Consider the following 21557-nt stretch of genomic DNA (forward strand, 5'->3'; position numbering starts at 1 on the left):
GATAGAGGGCAGCCAGTTGGCTAACAAGCAATGTGATTATTCAAATAAATTAAAATCTTATCATTTCAAGCATATAATGAATAAAGAAACTACTAAATGATATTATAGACCCCACATAATCAAGTCCTTTCCATATATTTTTTATATTTTTTAAGAAGCAATTTTTCTTTCATAAAAGAGTTATAAAGCTAATAGATCCCTCTGTTAAAGTTTCTTAACCTAGATCCTCTTACTCTTGAGCTCATGATGGCATGGTGTCAACACTCTGCTGAGTCCTTCAAACTGGAACAATTAATAAACGTCAGCACATTCCAAGATCCTATTTGTTTGAGAATTCTGTTTTAGAAGAGAACACGCCGGAGTTTAATGAGAACAGAAGGCAGAGGTGGGGCTGTGGGCTGCCCACCTGCTGCTCTGCAGGACTGGCTCCTTGGTCCAGGGTAAGTCAGACCTGACAAGCAGAAAGACAAAGTTCTCCTGCCACCTACTTGGCGCAGAGCGGCTGGGAAGGGCACAACGAAAACATGCGGAATGATTGGCTTGCCAAATTCGCTCAGAAGTCTCAGGTCAGGTGGCTGGTCACAGCTGCACGAGTCCAGTTCTGAGAATATGGCCAGTGGTGACAAAGTTCACAGTGAAGAGGACAGGAAAAGTCACTTTCCCCCCAAGGTGATATAAAGGGATGGAAAAAGATCTCAGTGCTCCTCCTGAGCCCTCTTGCTCTTTGGCTTCTTCCCGAGGCTGTGAACATGGCTCCAGAATCACAAGTGAAGCTCGTCCCTTAGGCTAAGCCCTGAAGTGAGAGGAAGCCTGAAGAGTAGGTCAAAGAGAAACAGCTAAGCTGAGAAGGCTGGGAAGGAAACGGTAGGGTACCCAGCCAAGGGCAAAAACGAAGCGTGGACAGGGGCCGGGGGCTCCAGGCTGGAGGAAGGGGACACTGAAGGAGACGGAGACGAAGGTGAAGAATAAAAGGCTACCCTCTAAGGAGTCCTGAGGAGTGCTCAGGCAGTTGTCTGGCTGAGACTGAATTCACCAGAGACTCAGTACTGGCGGCAGCATAAAAAGCTACGGGTGTTGTGGTGCTGATGAAATTCTAAGAGGACATCTTTTAGAGAAATACAAGTTGCGGCTTTAGCAGGGCTACCACATACAGCTAAATTTTGGTTTCTGATATGGGGTGCCCCTATATATTTAATAACTTCTTTTCCTTCCTACCCTTATCTAAGGCAGCACAGCAACCTTGTAAGAATTATTATCAAGAATAAATTTTGGATTTTTTAAAGAATGTTATGTTTTCTGCTTTTTTAAAAACATGTTCTAATGAAATTATGTACGTAAAAAAAATTTTTTTTCAACGTATCTATTTCAAAGCTTGTTTCCATAAGTTCATAGGTTTTTTATGATTATTGCTAAATATGAATCAAAAGTATTCTTTACTTAGTTGTCCTGATTAAAGTTGAACAGACTTTGGAGAAAATGTAGTGTGCCATCCAAAAACAGTGAGAAAGAAACCTAAATATCAGGGACAGAACTTCCTTCCAGAAGTGTCTCTAGATCTATGTGGTGTTCCCATTTATTTATCTCTGGCAAAGAAGAATGCAGGGAAATAGGAGATAAGGGAGTGGGGGAAAAAATGGAACAAATGATGGACATTGTGAAATGAGGGGTGGTCCATTCCTCTATTTGTGGGGGGAATGTTATTGTGGCCTTTTTGTTCCTTTGTTTACTCATCTGTAGTGGGAGGACAACAACAGAACAGGGCTGGATTTTTAGGTTAAACCAGGCAATACATATCCTAAGTTTGAGCTATCTCATTCAACCCTGTACTCAGAATTCAGTGAATATTTTGTTGTTGTTACAACTGGTACTCATAAAAATTTATATCAAAGGATCTTGGAGATCAAACTTCCCAGAATCTGAGCACCAAAAATAGTAAGGAATTTCTATGCATTCAGAAATATTGGTGGAAATAGAGGGTAAATTAATTATGATAAAATATTGAGAATGTTAAGCATTTTAGTATTGTAGAATATGCATTCTTGATGTTTTTCTTATTTGCTCTCAAAACAGCATGTTGATGACACAATCCATCATAGAAACAATTTCTGGTAGTGTGTGGTCAGCAAATATTAAAAGGCTAAAACTAATAAAATATTTATATTGGTTATTGCTGGGTTGTAAGAATGCAACTGATGTCTCAAAAATTTAAATAATTGCCTTTTTTGGTAAGATTTATTTATTTTTATTGGAAAGTCAGATTTATGGATAAAAACAGTGAGAAAGAGGGAGAGAAAGATCTCTCCTTTGCTGATTCTCTGTCCAAAAGTACACAGTGTCTAGAGCTGAGCCAATCCAAAGCCAGGAACCTGGAGCTTCTTCCAAGTCTCCCACGTGGATGCAGGGTCCAAAGGCTTTGGGCCATCCTTTACTGCTTTCCCAGACCACAAGCAGGAATCTGAAAGGGAAGTAGAGCAGCTGGGATATGAACAGGCACCATACAGGATGCTCACACATGCAGAGAGGACTTTGGCCACTAGTCTGTCTCACCCGGCCCCTAAATAAGTCTTACCAAAACAAACAAACACCCCTAAAAACTCACATCTTTATTCTGGGAACTCTTGAAAAACATTTTCCTATATTTTTCCTTTAGTATTCTGTCACAAATATTTCTGAAATCTAGACGTTAGCATTCTGCAAATGTCCATGTATTTTAATGATACACACAACTAGCAAAAGTTCCCTGTCAGTAACACTGTGAGGTGAGAAAACAATGTATGTTCTGGAGTTCTTAGGAAATTAGGGGTAAGATGGGACAGACAGCCGTGGAAACACACACTCTTGTGACCAGGACAGAAGTCAGATAAGTAAGCAAGTCAGAAAATACCCTAGAGTCAGAATTTTTTAGACTTACGTACCTAATAACTTGTGTTCTAGGCCTAGACTAACATATTTGGAAGACTGTTTACAAATCCCACTGATTTAATAAAAACATTTAGTGGGCAACTTCCTTCTGGAATTCAAAAACTAACTTTAGCTCTTTATGCTACGATGACTCTAAAGTTAAACAAAAAGTTGCTTATAAGATAGGTGATGGGATGTGCAGCCTTTTGATCTGTTTATTCTTAAGCCATGTTTCCATCTTTTCTCAGCAGTATATCTGAACTGTCCTCTGGTCTCTATCCGTGGGTCAAAACACTCTTCTTGCCCAAGGTTCTCCGGAGAGCTGCCTTGACTTCTTTGTTCCGTAAGCTGTAGATGATGGGATTGAGCATGGAGGTCACCACTGTGTAGAAAAGGGCTAGGAGTTTATCAAGTCCTGGTGAATGGCTGGCCTTGGGCCTCAGGTAGGTGACAGAGCCTGAACCATAAAAGAGTGTTACTACAAGCAAGTGGGAAGAACAGGTGGAAAGAGCTTTGTGGCGGCCCTCTGGGGACGGCATGACAAGGACTGAAGCTAAAATTCTCCCATAGGAAGTAATGATCAGTAAAAATGGGCTGGAAATGCAGAGAATTGCTACAACAAAGACTGCAGCCTCGTTATGGGATGTATCCCCACAGGCCAGTGCCAGGATAGGAGGGAGATCACAGAAAAAGTGGTCTATTTCACAAGGGCCACAGAAATTCAAGGAGAAAATATAATTGGTCTGACCCAAGCCGACCAGGCATCCCACTCCCCAAGAAACCATTGCCAAGTGGGCACACACCCCACGGCTCATCCGTGTTGCGTAGTGTAATGGGGAGCATATGGCCATATAGCGGTCATAAGCCATGGCTGCCAAAAGACAGCACTCACTAATAGCAAATAAGGTGAAGAAAAACATCTGTGTGGCACAGCCTTCACGCGTGATTCCTCGAGCCTCTGTCACAAGGCTCTGCAGCATCTTGGGTATGACAGAGCAAGTGTAACCAATCTCTAGGAGAGAGAGATTAGCCAGGAAGAAGTACATGGGGGTGTGGAGGACGGGGTTGGTCCAGATGGCAAAGGCTATGAGAGCATTGCCCATCAAGGACACTAAGAACATGAGCAGGATGAGAGTAAACAGAAGGAAACACTGTGCAGTGACCTCAGAGAATTTGGCAAACGCAAAGCGTTTGACGGACATGCTGTTGTCCTGCCACACAGAGCAGTTGAGGCTCATGACCTAGAAAAGAGAATTGGGAGACATCAGAGAACTTTGCCTTAAGTAATAAATAATCAATCAATCAATCAATCAATCAATCAATCAATAATTACAATACCTCTAAAGAGCTGTATAAAGAAACAAACTTCTTATCTGAGATTCTAAAATTTACAAAGTTCAGGAATAACACTCATGCTCATAACTTTTCATGTTCACTGTTTAGTTGATTTTTTTTCCATATTGTTTCCTTCATGTTTAAAGGGGGGTATTAAGGGAGAAGTCCCACCCAATTTCCCACCTTCCCCAGGTCCCGGATGTAGGGTATGCTCTGAAGTTCTTGCTCGAGTGGTTTTGATATTTCGACAGTTATGAATCGCTGCCAATCTTGCCACTCCAAGCACTATGAGGTCCTTGAAGAATCCATTGATTGACATAGTCCATCATAGAGGGGGCCAGTGCCTTGGTACAACAGGTTAATTCTTTGCCTATGGGCAGACACCCCATATGAGCACTGGTTCAAATCCTGGCTGCTCCATTTTCTATCTTGGTTTCTGCTTATGATCTGGGAAATCAGTGGACAAAGGCCCAAAGCTTTGAGCCTCTGCACCTCTGTGGCAGATCTAGGAGAAACTCCTGGCTCCTGGCTTTGAATCAGCCCAGTTCATACCACGGCAGTAATTTGGGGAGTGAGTCAGAAAATGGAAGATCTCCCCCTTTTCATTTCTCCATCTCTCTTTGTAACTCTGCTTCTCAAATAAAAATTAATGCATATGTTTGAAAGTCACTAAATCATCAAGCGTGACATGGATAAATGATAACTGTGGCTCAATACTCATGTTTAGTTCATAATTGGTTGTTGAATACTTGCAACTAAATATTTTACATGCATACCCGTTTCTTTCCATTTCCCTTGACAGTGATTCATTTTTTTACTCATTAATTCTCTAAGTATTAATCCCAGATTTTGCCCATTCTCTTATAGGTCTTGGGATTCAACAACAGACAACACAAAATGTATGTGATTTAAATGTTAGGAATGGAAAACATAAATTTTATCATTAATCATTAAATAAATCCTGCAATGCAGTCAATTAAAATCAAGCTATACCTTGGTGACTGATAAGTTCCAAATAAGTGGTCAGCAGTTTGAAGACTGGTGGCTCTTTAAAAAGGAGCAACAGGATAGCGGCTGGCACTGTGGCTTATGAGTTGAGCCTTTGTGGTGCTGGCATACCATGTAAGCACTGGATCATATCCTGGCTGCCCCATTTCCCATTCAGCTTTCAGCTAATGGCCTGGAAAAGAAGCAGAGGATGGCCCAAGTCCTTGGGCCCCTGCATCTGAATAGGAGACTATGAAGAATCTCCTGATTTTGGATTGGTTCAACTGTAGCCATTGCAGCCTTTTAGGGAGTGAGCCAGCAGATGGAAGATCTCTGTCTCTCCTCTTTTCTGTAACTCTGTCTTTCATATAAAAATAAATATTTTTTAAAAAGGAATAACAATAGTTGAGATAGGAAAGGAAAGAGGGGACAAGCACACAGAGACTGTGCTACAGCCATTCTTAGCTGGGGTGTTTTCATCACCACAACGAATTTCAGCAGCTGAATATCATCTGCCATCTTTTTCCATCAAAGAATTCCTTAACAAAAGAAGATGATCAATGCTGCCATAATAAACACTTACATTTTAACATGATTTAGGAAAGTCAGGATCCTGACAACAGATGAAAAGTTCTCCATTACCTCTTATCCATCTGGACCACACATTACACTTACATTAAATTACTTCCATTTTTAAGCACAGGCTTACTTGCAAATAGTTACATATTTGTATGAATAGAATTTTCAAAAAGTGAGTCAAAACAAACTTTTAATTTCATTTTATGTGAATTTGTTTTTAGGTTTTATTTATCTTTTTAATTTTAGCTCCCAAACTTAAGGAAAAATATGTGGTACTTGTATTTCTGTGCTTGGTTTATTAAATTTTTGAAAGATTTTTTTTTACTAGTACTCAGTTTTCCACAGGGGTGTGCTATTTGCTTCCCTGATTGTTGACTAAACGAATTGCCTTATGTAAGTTCAAGATTTTTTTTAATTATTTTTTATTACTGTTTTATGACAGAGTTTCATAGGATCTGGAGTTTCGTGCCCACCTCCGTTGAGTTCCCCTCTAGAATTACAACAGGTTATCCAAGTTCTAAGTTCAAGTTTAGGTTCAGCACACCTTTGTCTATTCTCTGGAAACTCTTTGTGGCCTCCATTGTCCTCATACTGTTTAGTTACACCCCTCCACCCACAGTACATCTGCTGTGATAACAATCGTACTGCGTGCCTAAGGATCACTTTCTAGATCCAAACACGAGCACACACACAGGGTGTGGAATTGTCCTCATTTATTGAATTTTTGCTTACTATTGTGTTGATTAACCATCATTTTATAAAAATCATTTTAGGTGTAGCGATGTGTCTCCTTGCCCTCCCCTTTCTCCCTCTTCCTTCCTCTCCACCTTTCTCCTCCGCCATTTCCCTGCATGTTATTACAATAGTGTATTCCTTTAGTACATCACAAGTTTAACATTCTGCTATTTAAGTACATCATGGAATTGCAGGCATAGACAAAGATAGTCAAAGTCTGTTTATTGTTTTCCTGGCAGTCCTCCTTTCTCAAGGGAGTAGAGATGACGACTACAAGATATCATCACTTCCCAGTGTGCTAGTCTCCACTATACATTTTATCTATGAGACTATATGTATGTACATATTTAACAATGAATATATTTTCATGCAACACAAAAGTTTAATAATAAGCTTTATTCTGGCTGCCTAAAAGTCTTAAATTCTGCCCATTGCTGCATATTCTATGTTGTGAAGTTCAATCTAATTTGTATAAAATATTTTAACAGTGACATTTTCTTTCTCAACTTAATCATGATCAAATCTTGGGAAAATAGTCCCTATTCTTTCAGCGGGTGCACTGGAGTTAGGTTTTTTAGGGTTGTTAAAAGGTTATATGTAGGGTAAATCAGGTTTGTAAGCATCAGAACATATCCAGCTAAGCCTTGTAAGGTTCAGCACTGCATAATTTCACAGACTATTTTGTGGTTCAGAAGACAGTAGGGAAGCATTGCAGCAGGCAACAGAACGATTTGACATGGGTATAACTTCTATTTCTCACCTGTCACATTTTACTCACTTAAAGTTTTTGATTCATCACTGCTTTGTAAGGGAAAAATGATGAAACCTTTCCTGCATTTCTTGTAGATTTTTTAAAATTTAAAAATGCAAATTTGCAGAGGTAAACCATGAATAAAATGTAACTAATGGTCATTAAAATGTAGAACTTCCTGTCCTTAAAACAGCCATGTTAATGAACTTACAGGACACTTACTGGAACATTTTTCTGTTGTTATAAATTGGTAAAATAACCTACATTAAGAGTCAAGATTCAATCAGAAGAAAATGTTTTGGAGAGATGAAACAAACTGAAAACAATAAAACCCATGCCATATAGTTTCTGCTTCTCTATAGAATTAGAAATTGTCTTTGACTTGCTCAGTTTCTAGCCTATACCTTTCTATGGTAAATTTTTTTTGTTTCCAGCCCAAGAAGAATCTGTGATACAATAATATAGAATGCATGTGAAGCACAGTGCTGTTCGACACACAAGAAACATTTCCTGAATGTTGATTGTTATTGTGTAATCAGTACTTCTGAAATAGCTGTAAGAATAGAACTGATACAAATTATCCATGGAAAGATTATTAAGTAATTTTCCCATAGTTACTTCAAGGAATCCATGCTTGGCTAGGCAGTGCCTAACATAGCTCAATGTTTTATCTCCTAACTGAATCACAAGGTACAAGATAATCTAGGTATTTATATTCAAGTCATTCGAATAAGTGCTGTGATTTAACCTGAAGATGAAGGAATTCCATGTCAAATACTAAATTACATTTTATGGACTTTAATATTAATAAGTGGTCACTAAGTCCTGACAAGTCTCTGAAGGTTAAAATTGTAAGATGGGCTTCCAATACAGTAGATATATGAAAGAAATGGAAGTAGGAACTAAAATAATTTTAATAGCTCCGTGGCTTAGCTTCATATGCCGCCTCCCTCAGTGCCAAAAGAACATTAATTTAATTAATGAAATACTTAATTTAGAACAACTCACCACAATTTTATAACAATGGTACTGGGAGGCTATGTATACTATGATAACCCTTACAGGACAAGAAACAAACTAATTAAAATAAACTAACAGTTCAGGTATCAGTTCTTCATTTTCACACTTTAATTCACTATCTTCCACCACCCTCTAATCGTAAGACACCAGCTGTGTCACATACCTTTAATCATAATGTTTGAGAAGGAACAGCAGGTGGCTATTGCTTCTCATAGTTCACTCCCTGATTTTCTCCACAGTGTTTCTTCTGACTACCCAAAATCTAGAGGATGTAAATCTGCCCCATCCTCACCTCTAACATTGTGCATTGAGAAGCCTTTGTTGCACTCAGAGACCTTATCTGATTTGAGGAAGGTTGTTTGTCCTAGAAGAGAATACCACTTTTCTTCTAGCCATGCCCTCAGTGACACACACTCACACACACAGGCATAGAAGGTGTTCTTGCATGATGATTATATTGAATCTTTTTCTTGTATTTAAAATGTTGGATTATAAACATATTCCGATTCTTTATGTTCTACCTCCTTATTCTGCCCCTCTCCCTAAGGGATGTATGCTTTCTTCTCACTAGAGAGTTTCAGGAAGGAGTTATATCTCTCTAGAGTCATCTTGGAAAGATCTGCCTGATTCGTAGGCAATTGTTATTGCTAACATTTTGGAAGTAAAAGAATTCGATGTAAAAGACAGGTGAATCAACTGTTTTATATATGACAACTTGTAGTACCAGTAACCATTCTCATTGGTTGTATATATAATATGGTATGAACTAAAGTGAAATGTATTTTGTAAACAATTATATGAAGATCTTAAGATATTCTTTAAAATATTTGTATTTTAATTGTTGCCTAAATTAATCATTGTTATCCTCAAAAAAGTTATTAAAACTAAACAACCTTTACCTCGTATTATGTTGAGGCTAATGTATACACAGTAACAACTGTAAGACTTTGTCACATATAAGAACTAGCTAAGATACTAATGCCCACTGTTATTTTTTAAATGGTGATGCAGTTTGATTTAATGGAGGAATGAGTTGTCAAGAATCAAAGCTTCCCATGTGGATTGTCCCTTCCACATGCACCTGCTCGCCCTTTGACCCTGTACCATGAAGTGAAACAGTGCCAGGATCCTCATGAGAAGCTGATCAGGTGTTGGTGCCATGCTCCTTTAGTTCCTAGATTCTAGAATTGTGAAACTAGTAAACTTTTTTACTAAAGCTTTTTTTTTTAAATTTAAAGGCATATTTACACAGACAAGCAAAGCTAGAGATCTTCTGTTCACTGGTTTACTTTTCAAAAGGACACCCCAGCCAAAGTTGAGCCCATCTGGGAGACTGGAGCTTCTTCTGGGTCTCTCATGTGGGGATATGGGCCCCAGAGACTTGAACCATTCTCCACCACCTTCCCAGGCCACAAGCAGAGAGCTGAATTAAAAGTTGAGCAGCTGGGATTTAAACCTGTGTCTATAAGGGATGCAAGTATTGCAGATGGAGAATTAGCTGACTATAGCATCAAGCTAGCTCTGACCAGAGTGGATGCTCACTCTGAATAAGGGATTGAATATGAGGTAATATTATGATGTTTAGCTGCTATGAAGGCAAAGGGGAATGATAGGGCAGAGGAACATGTCATTTGTATAGGAAAAAAATCCTTAACATAGTTCCCTTAAATGAAAAACTCCCCTTAACACAGTTCCCTAAAATGTAAAAACACAATGATTTTCTTATAATTCTGTGTAAAGTGCTTATGGAATCTTCACCATTTCGATGAAATCATGCACGCAATGTCACCTGAGGTGCTTAGTATGATTGTATCAGGAAGAGTGACATCATCATGATAGCAGATAAACATGTTCCAACTCTCATCCTCCAACAACAATACTGATCTGAGTATTTGTTGGAAGCTTCAGAGTCTTGTTGAAGTTCTAAAACACAGATGAAGCAAATGGTCTGATCATAGATGCATTGAAGAGATTAAGAAGTATTCCATTTGATGTGCACTGCTTCTCCACTAGCCAAGATGGTGGTGACAAGCCAGCCCCTCTACCCCTGATGTCAGATTCCTTTCAATAGAGATAACAACAATGAAATGATGTTTGACTTCCCCAGCATCAGGAGGTGACGCTCAGAGTCCTACTCATGTTTCCTTTCACCTAGAGTACTGAAGATTGTGACTGAGTCTTCTGAAATGAGAACAGAAATACAGAGCAACTGGTATGTTGTTTTCAATAACCAACCACAGGTCCTGCTAACTAGCTTCTGGACTTCACTGTCATGAGGTGGCCATGTCCAAGGTCTTGTCTCTGATGCAAGAAGGAATTTGAGGCTGAGTTGCGCATACAGGTTAGCAGAGAAGTAAGATTTTTCTGCATGCAAAGCAAAAGATACTCTTGATCGGGTGTGTGAGCATATTTAAGGGAGCTACACAAGAGGTTCAAGACATCCCTTTATATAATGTGGAGAACCTGAGGTGTGCTTTAATTGATCTTGGGATGCAGCTTTTGTACCACAAATTCACCCCCCTCTTATTTTTTTTTTTTTTTTTGGACCTAGGAAAGAGTCATGGCATCAGGTGTATGATAGGAGTGGGAGTGTTGGTCATGGGAATTTTATTATATGATATTGTAATTATCTAATATTACAGGGATGTAGTCAGCAACGATGTTTGGCAATATTTAATGGCATGAGAGAGTGGGAAACTGAAGACTTTGCTTTTTCACTTCGCAAAAAGGGAGAGGGTGAGGCGGTTCAAAGAGGGTTTCACAGAGGAGCTGCAACCTCGCTTCCTGCTTAACATCTACCTCTCTGCCTGTAACATCACCATGAGGCTGACCAAGCATCCTTGCTAGGATTACTTGATGAATTCCCAAACTGGCTGCTGTGCTCTACCTGCACCAAGTACTTTGTAGAGTGCCCAGTAAATCTATGAGAAATTGTGCTCATCTTTTCAAACAGCCAGCATTTGGCTTCAACAGTATTTTCTATTTTGGTGCACAATGAATCTGCTGGTTCTTCAATCTTGGACATCCCAGATTGAAAAGTTTCTGTTGTTGGTTACCTGGCCTGTGCTACATCATTGTAGTAGCTCAAATAGAGTAACATCATGATATCACTAAACATTTTACATTTTCCAGATATTTATGTTTTCTTTTTGAAAGTTACTAATAAAGGAGGATCAAAATCCTCAAATATAATTCAAAATTTTACTTATTTTCATTGTCATTGTTTGAGTTTATTCAAAAGTGTTTGTATTAATACCATACACAATTGAGATGATTATCTTTTTAAATTATTAATTACATTGCATTATGTGACACAGTTTTGTAGGTACTGGGATTCTCCCCACCCCTCCCCAAACCCTCCCCCTATGGTGGATTCCTCCACCTTGTTGCATTACCATAGTTCAAGTTCAGTTGAGATTCTTTCATTGCAAGCATATACCAAGCATAGAGTCCAGCATCTTATTGTCCAGATAAGTTCAATGACTTGTTGTACATTATTATCTTTTAATATTCAGATATTTGAAAGGCAAGAGAGCAAAAAGAGAGGGAGAGAGAAACCGTTCATCCACTGATTGATTCTTCAAATAGACACAACAGCTGAGGTTGAGATATGCAAACACACGAGCAAGGATCCCATTTGTGTCTCACACACAAATTTCAGGGACTCAAGCACCTGAGCCGTCATCTGCTGCATCCAGGCTGCATTACCAGGGGACCAGATAAGAAGCAGAGTAGTCAGAACGTGAAGCAACACTCATTCTGGGATGTGAGTGTGTGAAGCAGCAACTTGAGGTGCTGTGCCACACCATCCACAACAGTTTGTGTACTTTAACTACTTTCAGTTTGCTTCTAGATAAGACATAATCAACTAAGGCTTTTACTATCTTCTCCAAGTTACATGAGAAATCCTTCTCTCATGTAAGTTGGAGAAGACAGTGTTTTGTAAGTCTGAATCCCTTCTCACATAGTTTGTAGCTACACTCCATAAAATCGAATAGTTCATGGATTTATAACTAACGATTAACAAATAAAGTCTTTAGGGGCCAGTGCGGAGGCTCAGCAAGCCAATCCTCTGTTTACAGCACCAGCACCCCATATGGGCATCAGTTCTAGTCCTGGCCATTCTGCTTCTCATCGATCTCCCGGCTAACAAGCCTGGAAAAGCAGTGGAGGTGGTCCAACAAGATAGTAGCCTCAAACAAGCCTTAAATATCTATGTGAGCACTGCACCCACATAGGAGACCTGAAAGAAGCCCCTGGCTCCTGGATTTAGATAGGCTCAGCTCTGGCCATTGTGGCCAATTGTAACCAGCACATGGAGAATCTCTCTCTGTCTTCTCTTTGTGAGTCTGCCTTTTAAACAAAAATAAATATTTTTAAAATAAATTCTATCATTATAAGATATATTAATATATGACAAATGTGGATGTTTATTTGACCTAATAATTTTATGTATTTCTGAAGTCTATTGTGACGCTTCAATACTTGTATAAACTGTTATGATTAGAGCAGGGTAATTGCAAGCCAATCAGCTCAGACATTGATTATTTCATTTTGCTGGGGACATTCAAATTACTTGGCATTAGCCATTTTTTTTTTTGGAGATGCACAATCCGTGGGTCTCAACCATAGTCATCTTCTGTGCTATAGAACATCGGAAGTTATCCCTTCTATCCTACAGCACTTCTGCAACCATTGATCATCCTCTCCATCCCCACCTCTCCCACTCTTCCAAGATTCTGTCTGATAACCACTATCTTCTACAAGATAACATTTTAGCTTCCACATAGGTAAGAACATATGGTATCTGTCTGTGCCTTAAGTCACATAGCATAATGTCCATAAATTCCATTCATGTTCTTGCAATTGGCAACATCTCATTCTCTCCTGTTGAAGAATAATATTCCATAGGCTATACTTCCTTTATCTCTTCAGCAAATTATAGAAACATAAATTGGTTCTATATCTTAGCTATTTTGTGAAAAGTGGTATTTAGAATAGCTGTTTTTGTTTGTTTTAATGAGAGAGAGAAAGAAAGACCGAAAGAAAGAAAGAAAGAAAGAAAGAAAGAAAGAGAAGAGAAGAGAAAAGAAAAGAAAAGAAAAGAAAAGAAAAGAAAAGAAAAGAAAAGAAAAGAAAAGAAAAGAAAAGAAAAAAAAAGAAAAGAAAAGAAAAGAAGAGAAAAGGAAAGGAAAGATTGATTCCCCCATGTTCTGATTCTCTCTTCCAAATGTCTGAAGCAGCCAGGACTGTGTTAGGCTGAAGTAATTAAGTCTGAAACTTAGTCATGTGAGTGATGGGGAGCCAACCACTTGAGCCATCACCTGCCACTTCCAAGCACGCACATTGGCGAGAAGCTAAAACTGAGAGTAGAGCTGAGACTACAACCAAAACACTCCAATGGGGGCTGCACATGTCCTAACTGCTTTACCAAATGTCCATTCCATACATCTCTGTTATTAAACACTTGTTTCTGACATGATCTCATAAATCTCATCCTTCTATCTTGTTTAGCAACAATTCGAACAATTGTTAGTCAATAAGCTATTTTGTGTCCAAATGCTTTGAGGACATTTTGGCATACATCGAAGAGTCTTTATTATATTGAAACACTCTGCAAGTTTCTCCCAAGTGTATATTCCAAGTATCTCACACAACAAGAGAACATTTTGAACAACCCTGGTTAAATGTTAATTGCTAACTCTGCTGCAAGCCCATATTTGAAAACCTGTTTTAAGCAGCATACTTTGGTTTGCCATAAACATCTTTTGTTTAAGGGATCTTTATAATCATCCTTAAATAATTCTATTGGGTATTTTAAAACAAAAATAACAGTGATAATTCCATGTCAATCATGCCTTTATATGGGTACCTTGCTCAGGGTGGGAACTGTATTTTTACTGCATTAAGGGTTTATTTCAGTATGTGAGTTGTGGGCTTGCTTGACAATCTTTTAGGTTAAACAATTTTTCGGTGATTTTCCCCACAAAATTTCCCTGGGAGCCCATTACTCTTGGTCACTTTTGTACCTGCTGCTAATTGCTCTATGAGGAATAGCGAGTTACCAAAGTACCCATCTGGGTCTGTTATCACTTCTCACGAAAGTAGCAATAATTTCAGACTTCAGGCTCTAGAACTAGGTGCAGGTGTCTGGGACTTGCCTTGGAATCACATAGCCATTTCCAGAAACTTGATGTGTGGGAAAGCTTATTCATAAGCAGCCTTATTCTGGCTTATAAAATCGGAAGAGTAAAAGGACAAAATATCCAGAGGTGAGAACTGAACCTTTCCTCTTTCCTATCTACCCTATTACACATTTTTTTTTCTGCAAGGAAAACATAAATTATTATTTACTTCGGTTGCTTGAGTCAGCCTGCTTCAAATTCACTCCAGCCAATAACTCGCCTAGCTTTCTTGCCTACTTTTACTAACAGCTTTTATTTCCGAATGATATATAAGATTTACTGTTACTGTTTTAGAAGTTTTATTTGAGGTCAATAATATTTTTTGTAACTCCCTGAATAATGTGTATTCAGGAAGATAGAAATTTAAAAAAAATTTTTAAAAGGGATATTTTCCTGACAGTGGAATATCATTTTCATTCTTAATCTACAAAATTCTGACATACTTTGTAAACATATAAAACCTATAAAATTTTAATATTATTTTACAAATTCTAAAATTATACAGTTTACTTACAATTATACACATTAATGTACCAAAGATAGGAATTCATTCTCATGAAACAATAATTTTAGTTAAATACATTACTGAGCCAGACTATTTATGTTTGTATATGTATAGGGGACTTTAAAATATTTGTGGGAAATGGATTTTAAATGAAGTTATTTTGGTGCAGTTTTTGGGGACTCCATTCAGTTTTCTCATAATATGGATTTTCATGAACTTTTGAAGATGTCTCACTTGAATATATGTTCATACATGTTTATATATATATGGCATGTATTATTTTTCCCATGACTCTCTCATGATTCAATTTCCCTCAAAGTGATTTGAATTAAAAATAACCTATTTGTTTTGCTTAAAATATAAGAAGCAGTAAATTACTATGCTTACAGATTCTGTTTGCCTGAGAATAAATCATTTAATGGAACTGAGCTGAATTTAATAGATGTGGGCTTGATGAGTGTGTTTGATGAAAAATTTGGAGACACATAGCTGTCACTTTGAAAACAAAAATCCTTAATGTTTCTGGGACGTGTACATTTTCAAAGGCAAGCCACTATAATTTTTAAAGACATTGGAATTTTTTGATGGAATAGTGAGAAAAGCATACAGTCAAGGAGCAATGTGTGTCTTTCAGAGCAACAATCTGTATGTTAATGAATATAATACACATGTCAGATTGCTGATTGTTTAATATATCTTGCAAACACATTTTTGTTAATTAAAGCAGATATACAAGGAGCAAAGCAATTTAATAAAATGAACAAAGTCTCTAAGTTGTTTGAAATGCATTTATTTATTGTCTACTTTGTTCAGAAAGAGGCTTGTATGTCAAGTATAACAAATATAAGAGAAATCTTTGCAACTTGTAAAAGATTTCTTTCCAGTTTAGCACACTGGCATGCTCAGTGGAAAAGGCCCTTAGGCGAATTGCCACACTCTTGCAAATAAAGTAACTCAGGACTTCAGAAGAGAATTGTTTAGTAGGAAGAAACTGAGCTCTTGTAAAATGTTGACCCAAAGATAAATTTTATTGGGTCAGCAGAATTTGATGATAGTAAAGGAAACTATAGTCATAGGGAATGAGACAGGATTGGCCAAAGGATTCCACCAAGAAGTTGAAACTTTGAACAAAGTAGTAAAGGGATTTTCAAGCAACTTTTATTGAAACATAATTCTGAATGTAGAAAGGGGAGCTAAAATTGTGAAGAACTTGGAAAATTAAGATTTGTGAATTTTATACCACAGTGAGATGGAAAAAGATAACGAAAATATACCACAGATTTATCTACTAAAAATTAGAAGATAGGATTTTGGATTCTTTCACCATGAAGAAATGTTATATACTTGAACAGGTAGCTATATTTACCCTGATTGGATATTATACATATATATATAATATCTATCTATCTATCTATCTATCTATCTATCTATCTATCTATCTATCTAATAATAAAACTATCACACTATACCTAACAAATATATACACAAATTTTGTCCATTTAAAAAAATGCATGTTTTTATAAAAGATAATTTTTATTTTTTATTGCAAAGGCAGATATACAGAAATAAGGAGAGACAGAGAGAAAGATCTTCCATCTGCCGATTCACTCCTTAAGTGGCCACAGTGGTCAGAGCTGAGCTGACCTGATGTTAGGAGCCAGGAGCTCCTTCATGGTTTCCCACGTGAATGCAGGGTCCCAGGGATTTGGCCCATCCTCTATTGCTTTCCCAGGCCAAAAGCAAGGAGCTGGAAGGGAAGTGGAGCTGCTGGAATACAAACTGGTGCCTGTATGGTATCCAAGCACATGCAAGGTGCAGATTTAATCACTGGGCTATCATGCTGGTCCCTGGTCAAATTTTTTTAAATGAAAATATTCAATATATACAAGGAAAATAAAAATAAAGCTGTAACTTTAAATCAAAATACAAATAGATGGTCATTTTTACATTTTAAGACAAATGTTGAGGGGCGTGTGTTGTGGTGCAGCAGGTAGAGCTACTACTGCCTGCAAGGTCAATGTCAGCAGTCCATTTGGGTACTGGTTCCAGTCGTGGCTGTCTCATTTCTGTTCTAGCTTCCTGTTAATAGTTTGGAAAAGCACTTGAAGTGGCCCAAGTGCTTAGACCCCTATGGGAGACCTGGACAAAATTCTTGATTCCTGGCTTCAGCTCCTGGCCATAGCAGCCTTTTAGGGAAAGAACAGGCAGATGGAAGATCTCTGTGTGTCTCTTGCTGTCTGTAACTCTTTCAAGTAAATTAACAAATAAAAAAATTAGCTAATGTATATGTGTATAAATTAATTAAATGATTTTTGTAATTCTATACTAATCTTGTTCATGAGACATGTCAAGATAAAACATTGAAATAATCATGTAAAATATTTTTTCAAAAATGTATCTGACCTTTATGAGCTAATTTATTGTAACAGACAAAATAACTGTAAAAGCATGTGTCAATTTGACATACCCCCTTAAAGAGATGCTGCTGATGAAGAAGAGGATATATTTCAGGAAAAAATGAAATGATTTAGAAAAATGAGAAATCATACATTATAGATCACTTCTGGTATTGCCTGTTTGATGTCACCACATGTTTTAGTAGGCTTTTGCAAATTTTATATATTTTCACTTTCCCCGAGGAAACAAATGTAATTGCTCTCTCTTTTTCTCTCCTTCCCACCATCCCTCATTCCAAATTCTCTTCCCTTCTACCTTGTCCATCACACATCCTTTCCTCATTTTGAAAATCAATGTCTCTTAGGTGTACTTCTGACTCATCGCATCCCACTAACACCTGTGTTTGTTTTTTTCTCCATCTTCTTCATGAGTAGTAAGGTCATGAAGACAGTTAATCACAGCTTGGGAGAGGATTTCATACTGGTCGGCTTCTCTGGTCAGCCACAGCTTGAGAAGATTCTCTTTGTGGTTGTACTTATCTCTTACCTTCTGACACTGGTAGGCAACACGGCCATTATCCTGGTCTCCTGTCTGGATTCCATGCTCCACACCCCCATGTATTACTTTCTTACCAACCTCTCCTTTGTTGACCTCTGCTTTACCACCAGCATTGTTCCTCAGTTGTTGTGGAACCTCCAAGGCCCAGCCAAGACCATTACACCCATAGGCTGTGCCATTCAGCTCTATGTGTCCCTGGCACTTGGATCCACTGAATGTGTTCTCCTAGCAGTAATGGCGTTTGATCGTTATGCTGCCGTTTGCCGCCCACTCCATTATGCCACAGTCATGCACCCACGACTTTGTCAGTCTCTCGCAGGAATGGCTTGGCTGAGTGGAGTAGGCAACACACTGATTCAGGGAACTATCACCCTTCAACTCCCTCGCTGTGGGAACAACAGGATCTACCACTTTATTTGTGAAGTACCTGCCATGATCAAGTTGGCCTGTGTAGATATTCATGCCAATGAGGTCCAGCTCTTCGTGGCATCCTTGCTATTGCTTCTCCTCCCTCTGGCACTCATCTTGGTCTCATATGGGCACATTGTTCAAGCAGTGCTAAGGATCCGGTCAGCTCAAGCCTGGCGGAAAGCCCTTGGAACCTGTGGGTCCCACCTGTTGGTAGTAACACTTTTCTATGGGACCATTACAGCTGTCTATATCCAGCCCAACAGCTCCTACGCCCACAATCAAGGGAAGTTCATCACCCTTCTCTATACTGTGGTCACACCCACTCTCAACCCTCTCATTTACACCTTGAGAAACAAAGATGTGAAGGGAGCTTTGAAAAGGCTGGTGAGAAGAGAGAACACAGGAACTGGATCAGATCTCAGGAGGTAGAGGGAAAACTGGCGTAAACTGGAGGTGCTGATGGAAACATAACAGAAGTCATTACTCAAAGGCAGCCTGATGGGCCCAGTGCCGTGGCCTAGTGGCTACAGTCCTCACCTTGGGTGTGCCAGGGTCCCATATGGGCACCGTTTCTGGTTCCGATGGCCCCCAGCTTCCCATCCAGCTCCCTGCTTGTGGCCTGGAAAAGCAGTTGAGGAAGGCCTAAGGCCTTGGGACCCTGTACCTGTGTGGGAGACCTGGAAGAGGCTCCTGGATCCTGGCTTCAGATCAGTGCAGCGCTGGCATCAGACAGATCTTCCTCTCTGTCTCTCCTCCTCTGTATTTGTGACTTAAACAACAACAAAAGGCAGCCTAGCATAAGTTCTGCAAGAGAAACTCAGAAGACACTCGGGAACAACCATAAGCACCTGGAACTGTTTTTCACCTCTGTAAGATACTCTTATAGACTGGCACCTTTGTGGTCTGCCAGACCAGCAGGTGGCGCATGAAAATACCAACAAGACATTTTGAGCTCATAATGTTTATAACTGCCTTTTGTTTCTTTTTGCAATGTCTATAAATCATGATTCTGTGGTATTAGATGAAGGAAATCCATTGATCAGTCTTGTCTTGCATCCAAATACACAGGGGGCTATAACCATCTGGATGTCTTTGAGTTATTCTTTACCAGTTTATTCCTTAAAGTTTTTCAGGATAGATTTTGCCCATCTAGATCTTTTTTTTTCAGAGGAGTATAAATACACTGCCTCGCTGCATGCCATCTGTGATGGATTCCTCCACTGTAGCCACATAGTTTTTCCCCTCAGCTTCTCTGTGAAGTCTCTAGAGGGCGCCCTGTTGGGGGTTTTACATTCTGTATTTGACTATTACCAAATTACCCTTTCACTGAGATTTTGATTGTCCGTAGAGAATTGTATCCATTCTGGAGTTGGGCTTTAAGTTCTGATTTGTACATTTAGTTCATTCAGTGATTTTTTTTCCAGATTATAGATTATAGGAATTCAGATTTGGCCAGGTGAAAGGCAAAAAGAGAACTGACTCAAATCCACTTTGTGTGTGTGAACAGCTGCATATACTTAACATGTTTTTATTTGCTTGAAATTTCTAATATACCTAGTAATATGTTTCCCATTAGAGAAAATTTTAAAAAAAGGTGTGAGGTTTTCAGTGTTTGGCCTTGCTGACTTTGGTAAACTCTTCTCTGTGTATTTTCCATTTGCCCCAGTATAAACGTTTCATTTCATCATATTTGCTTTTCTAATTTGACATGAGAACTAAAAACAATCCAGTTAAAAAATCTGGGTCAATAGGATAGCAGCCTGCAGAAGTAGGAAACAAGAGTTAAGCATTTTTGAACATTCCCTTTAATCGTTAGTATCTGCTAAAAAGGAATCTGTGAACGATACATTATCTCAATATGTGATACTCTTCTACAGATATTCTTGGCTTTAATAAAATTGTTTCATGAAGGGAGACCTAAAATAAAATCCAATCTCTATATTCTCACATTTAGTTTCTTTGATTGGTTTACTAAAATTTAAATGATTGCATATTCTTTTTGGACTTACTGCAAGCAGGGCAGCATGGACAGGACTGGAGAGGGAAGCCGTGTGCAGCTGAGCAAATAGGAAACAGAAACACAAGATGAAGCCCTCTTCTCCGAGGAAGGTGGTGGACCTAAAATGCTTCCTGCCTCAATTTTCTATTTCATTACTTGGGGAGTCAAATTGCAGGCATCTATATGACACAAATCTTTACCGCTGTGCCCAATATTGATGTTTATCAGCCAATGCTTGATGATCAGGAAGCAGCAGTGTGACCCAAGTACAGTATGTGACTGTCTCAGGTGAATCTTAACTGCACACATTTGGTGGCCTTGGACACTTGTTACCGCACTGTGGACTCTCACACACAGGCCTTGACCTTGGTCTGGGATTTTTGCTCACACATGGACTGTTGCCCTCATCCTTTTCCTTCAGTCTCTGGCACCAGCAGTCTGTGAACTCAAGATTCCAGGCACAGTTTGTCATGCTCTTCCCTATCAAGTTACCATCGATTGATGCTGTTATTTATTTATTTATTTATTTATTTACAAACTGCCTGTGGCAGTTCTAAGCAAGAAAAAAACATTCTCAGCAAGAAAACATTCTAAGCAAGAAAAAAAAAAAGTCTTGCTCCTGATACTTAGAAAAAATAAATTAGAAAGATTAATGTTTCCTATAACTACATAAGCTAGATTTTTTCAGTTTCCCAAACATTAAGGAAGATAATCAGTTAATATAAAACCGATCAAAATGATTTTTAATTTTCTTCTCTGTTCAGATGAAGAGAGAATACACAATCAGTTTCAAAGGAGAATCACAATGATGCTAAGAGCTGTTGTCAGGGAGGCTTCCAAGGGGAACAACTCATGCTGTTGTCTTTGTCTTTTTACACACATAAGCGCCTTTGTTTCTACTTGACATTATATACTGTCACATTTATTTCTCTTGTTTGTTGTACAAGAGTTGAACATTTTCAATTTTAATAAATATAAATCTTACGATAAGATCAATATTCACAAAGAGGGAGTTAATGAACATAACTTCTTTAGAAAATGTAATGGAATTCTGATTTAAAAGACTAAGTGCTAGGGTCCGGTGTGGTGATCTAATGGCTAAATCCTTGCTTTGCAACCACTGGGCCCTCATATGAGCACCGTTTTCTTTTCCAGCTGCTCTACTTCCCAGCCAGCTCATTGTTTGTGGTCTGG

General features: G+C 38.6%; 2 protein-coding genes across 2 annotated transcripts; one reads left to right on the forward strand and one right to left on the reverse strand.

Annotated features, from left to right (window-relative positions):
* Positions 1-3176: 3176 nt before the first annotated feature.
* Positions 3177-4139, reverse strand: LOC121167332 (olfactory receptor 10C1-like). The gene is made up of 2 exons (XM_040996785.1): positions 3794-4139; positions 3177-3379 (listed from the first exon to the last, which is right to left on the reverse strand). The coding sequence occupies exons 1-2, from the start codon at positions 4137-4139 to the stop codon at positions 3177-3179; spliced, it is 549 nt and encodes a 182-aa protein (XP_040852719.1).
* An 8589-nt stretch (positions 4140-12728) lies between these two features.
* Positions 12729-18793, forward strand: LOC121167333 (olfactory receptor 2G3-like). The gene is made up of 2 exons (XM_040996786.1): positions 12729-12736; positions 17830-18793. The coding sequence occupies exons 1-2, from the start codon at positions 12729-12731 to the stop codon at positions 18791-18793; spliced, it is 972 nt and encodes a 323-aa protein (XP_040852720.1).
* Positions 18794-21557: the final 2764 nt, after the last annotated feature.

This window comes from Ochotona curzoniae, unplaced genomic scaffold (assembly GCF_017591425.1).
Source record: "Ochotona curzoniae isolate NIBS_2020 unplaced genomic scaffold, NIBS_Ocur_1.0 patch361, whole genome shotgun sequence".
NCBI classification, from domain to species: Eukaryota; Metazoa; Chordata; class Mammalia; order Lagomorpha; family Ochotonidae; genus Ochotona; species Ochotona curzoniae.

Coding starts and splice junctions, on each gene's coding strand:
- LOC121167332 (XM_040996785.1), bottom strand. CDS start 4,139: ATGAGCCTCAACTGCTCTGTGTGGCAGGACAACAGCATGTCCGTCAAA. Junction 3,380..3,793: donor CTTCACCTTATTTGCTATTA/GTGAGTGCTGTC, acceptor ACTTGCTTGTAG/TAACACTCTTTTATGGTTCA.